The 4005-nt window shown below is 41.1% G+C and overlaps 1 protein-coding gene across 3 annotated transcripts in view; it reads left to right on the top strand.

The window, feature by feature from the left end:
* ZCCHC17 (zinc finger CCHC-type containing 17) overlaps positions 1-4005 on the top strand; it is a 64645-nt gene that overhangs the window by 8662 nt on the left and 51978 nt on the right. For all 3 annotated transcript variants that reach the window (XM_003800755.3, XM_023507458.1, XM_023507457.1), the window contains exon 2: positions 2734-2854. In XM_003800755.3, coding sequence (XP_003800803.1) covers positions 2789-2854 — 66 coding nt within the window. In that variant the 5' untranslated portion in view covers positions 2734-2788. The remainder of the gene's footprint in view (positions 1-2733; positions 2855-4005) is intronic.

Here is a 4005-nt window from a genome sequence, read left to right as displayed (position 1 = left end):
GCCTTAGCCGGTTGAGCTATAGGTGCCGAGCCTATTCTCTCTCTTTTACTAAAGTAATAAAGACAACTCTGGCTAACCTAAACAGAAAAGGGCGAGTTTATCATAAGGATACAAGATTATTTTATGGGCTGATGTGGTGGCTCATGCCTGTAATCCTAGCACTCTGAGAGGCTGAGGTGGGTGTATAGCCTGAGCTTACGAGTTTGAGATCAGCCTGAGCAAGAGTGAGACCCTGTCTCTAAGAAAAATAACTGGGTGTGTGGTGGGCTCCTGTAGTCCCAGCTACTTGGAAGGCTGAGACAAGAGGATAGCTTGAGCCCGAGTTTGAGGTTGCTGTGAGCTATGACAGTCTACTGAGGGCAACTGAGGCACTTATCTAAAAAAAAAGAAAGAAAAAGAAAGAAAGAAATATTCCTGGATCATAGGATGACACTAGAACAAGGGTTTGGAAATCTTACGTGATTTTTTATTTAATTTCTTTTTCAAGTAGAGGTCGTCCTTTTGATGGCATTGTGAATCAGGAAGACTTGCCAAAAGCAGGACAGGAAATCATCATCTGAAAGTAAGAGGGAGCAGTGAGGAATGAGGAGAGAAGCAAGTATTTGCCTATGAAAGCCCAAGAAAAATAGTTTCAGGTCTAACTGGTGTCAAGTGTAATTGGAAGGAAGAGAAGTGAGGATGATGCTATTAGGTTTATCTTTATTTAGCAGTGATTTACCCAGCAGAGTGAAGGGATGTGTTGAAGAGCGGCTAGCTTGCTGGCTTCCTCTCTGCTTAAAACCAGGAGGCTGAGCAGTAGTATCTGTAAGGTCCCTTCAACTCCCAAGCTCTAAGTTTTGCTACTTAGGCAGCATCAGCAGTAAGATTGTGAAAATGCACAATCTCTGGTACCATCTCAGATTACTAAATTACAATCTGCATTTTAATATAATTCAGAAATAGTGAAATGAATTTTGTACATCTAACAATGGATTATTATGCAGGCATTAACATGTGTGTATGTTATTTGCATGTAATATAGTAAGAAAATGATGGTTAATGATTAATGATTTCATTATTCCTTTAAAAAAACACTTCTGGCTCTGTGCCTGTGGCTCAAGCGGCTAAGGTGCCAGCCACATACACCTAAGGTGGCGGGTTCGAATCCCCAGCCCCGGCCCGCCAAACAACACTGATGGCTGCAACCAAAAAATGGCCAAGTGTTGTGTCGGGCACCTGTAGTCCCAGCTACTTGGGAGGCTGAGGCAGGAGACTCGCTTGAGCCCAGGAGTTGGAGGTTACTGTGAGCTGTGATGCCATAGCACTCTACCCAGGGGGATAGCTTGAGGCTCCGTCTAAAAAAAAAAAAAAAAAACCATACTTCTACGAATTAAAAAGTCTGAAAGAATATAAACCAAATTGAGTTGTGGATGATTTTACTTTTGTATTAGCGTAATACCTGAACTTTTAAAATGTGTGGGTTTTTTGTTTGTTTGTTTGTTTGTTTTTTGAGACAGAGCCTCAAGCTGTCACCCTGGGTAGAGTGCTGTGGCATCACAGCTCACAGCAACCTCCACAGCCAACCTTAACCTGGGCTTAAGCAATTCTCTTGCCTCAGCCTCCCAAGTAGCTGGGACTATAGGCACCCACCATAACGCCCAGCTATTTTTTGGTGGTTGTTGTTGTTTGGCAGTTCTGAGCTGGATTCGAACCTGCCAACTCTGGTGTATGTGGCTGGCACCTTAGCCATTTGAGCTACAGGTGCTGAGACAAGGTTTTTTTTGTTTGTTTGTTTGTTTGTTTTTATGAGACAAGAGTCTCAAGCTGTCACCCTGGGTAGAATGTGGTCGCATCATAGCTCACAGCAACTTCCAACTCGGGCTCAAGTGATCCTCTTGCCTCAGTTTTTCTATTTTTAGCAGAGAGGGGGTCTCTCTTTTGCTCAGGCTGGTCTCAAACCCGTGAGCTCAAGCAGTCCACCTGCTTTGGCCTCCCAAAGTACTAGGATTACAGGCATGAACCACCACACCCAGCCTTAAAATGTGTGTATTTTAATTTTATTGGGGGAAAAAAGCACAAGCTCATTTCTGTCATTTTGAAGTCATTTCAGATTTAATGCCTTAGCATAATAGTTAAGAGTAGAGACTCTGGAGTCCACCAGGATTTGACTCTACCATTTGCTAGCTTCCCAGCTTTTTAACAGAGGCTTAGTAATTTGACTTCTGGGAGCCTTGGGTCTCTCTTCTCTAAAATGTAATAATAATACAGTCTACATCTTAAGAATTTTGCGAGTTAAATGAGATATTCCACATTCAGTGCTTAGCACAGTGCCTGGACATAGTAAGTGCGTGATAACTGTCAGCTCTTATTACTATTATTCCACTTTTTGAGATCCATTTGCATCCTCCCAATCCCCCCCCCCAAATTCTTCCCCTGACAAAGAAATAGCAAAAATAACAATAAAAATAAACAACAAGTACAAGCAACAGTACAAGTAATCTGATAGCAACAACAAGCAACAATAAGCAACAGTACAAGTAATCTGATAGCCTTCAGTTAGTAACAAATTATAAAGAAGTAAGAGCAAGGTTTCCAAAACTCCCCACCGTTAGAATAGGCACAAGAAATTTAGATAAAAGTACATGGTGTTAAAGCTAATGCTATTATTCTGTAGAGACTAACTGTAGACTGCTGATTCATTTCTTCTATAATGCAGATAATCTCTCTCATTGTTGTCTAATTTCTTTGTGACAGGACACTGGAATTAGTTTTAGAGGAAGAGAAATGGAGGAGCCATAGAACATTAAGGATGAATTCAGGAAGGCCTGAGACCATGGAAAACTTGCCTGCTCTCTACACTATTTTCCAAGGAGAGGTATATTCTTTTATGTTTTGAAAACATCGTTTATGTTAATAATATATTGAGAGTGAAAAGCAACTGGATTCGATGCCCCTAGCTACTTTAGACTATCTTGAGCATTATAGATTAAATAGGAAGGGCTAGTGGAGCATCTGGCTACCACTTGTATCTCTGGTAAGCTCCACACTAACTGCACACTTGACATCTTCATTTGGATACCTGGTGTCATCTCTACTTATGTTTTAAACTGAGTTTTTAATTTTCTCACTTATGTGGTTTGAATATGTCCTCTAAAAGCAAGTGTTGGAAACTTAATAACAGTTCAATAGAGTTGGGAGGTAGTGCCTACTGAGAGGTATTTAGGTCATGAGGGCTCTACCTTCAAAAATGGATTAATGTCAATTATAAAAGGGCTTGTGGTTGCAAGTTTGATCTCTTGGGCTTGGCACCCATAGCACAGTTGTTACAGCACCAGCCACATATACCAAGGCTAGTGGGTTCAATCCAGACCCAGGCCAGCTAAACAACAATGACAACTGCAATAAAAAAAATAGCCAGGTGTTTATCAGGCGCCTGTAGTCACAGCTACTTGGGAGGCTGAGGTAAGAGAAAGGCTTAAGCCCAAGAGTTTAAGGTTGCTGTGAGCTGTGATGCTAGGGCACTCTACTAAGGGCGACAGTGTGAGGCTCTTATCTCAAAAAAAAAAATTTTTTTTTGATCTCTTGCTTTCCTTCTTGCCCTCTTGCTTTCTGCTATGGGATAATGCAACAAAAAGAGTCTTGCCAGATGCTGGCCCTTCAGTCTTGACTTCCCGGCCATGAGTCAAATAAATTTATTTTATTTATAAACTACCCAGTCTCTGGTATTCTGTTACAGAAACACAAAATGGACAAAGACACCCAACAATTCTGATTTTCTAGTCTTTTCCATCTCAGCAAATAGAACCATTATTTGTTTAGGTACTTAAGCTAGACATCTGGGTATCATCCTTGATTTCTCTTCCAGATCTGATCTTGATTTTCCCTCCCCCTTCAGTTTATCCACAAGTCCCAATTATATCTCTGGCCTATGTACTTCTTTATCCCCTTGGCACTCCATTAATTCAAGCTCTCCATCTCTTGCCTGGCCCTTGCTGAGATTCCTACTTCTGTTATTTTTTTTTTTTT

The sequence above is a fragment of the Otolemur garnettii genome, unplaced genomic scaffold, assembly GCF_000181295.1.
Source record: "Otolemur garnettii isolate 467f Iridium unplaced genomic scaffold, OtoGar3 scaffold00184, whole genome shotgun sequence".
In the NCBI taxonomy this organism is placed as follows: domain Eukaryota; kingdom Metazoa; phylum Chordata; class Mammalia; order Primates; family Galagidae; genus Otolemur; species Otolemur garnettii.
The sequence above is the reverse complement of the archived record's forward strand: the minus strand, read 5'-3'. Positions and strand labels throughout refer to the sequence as shown.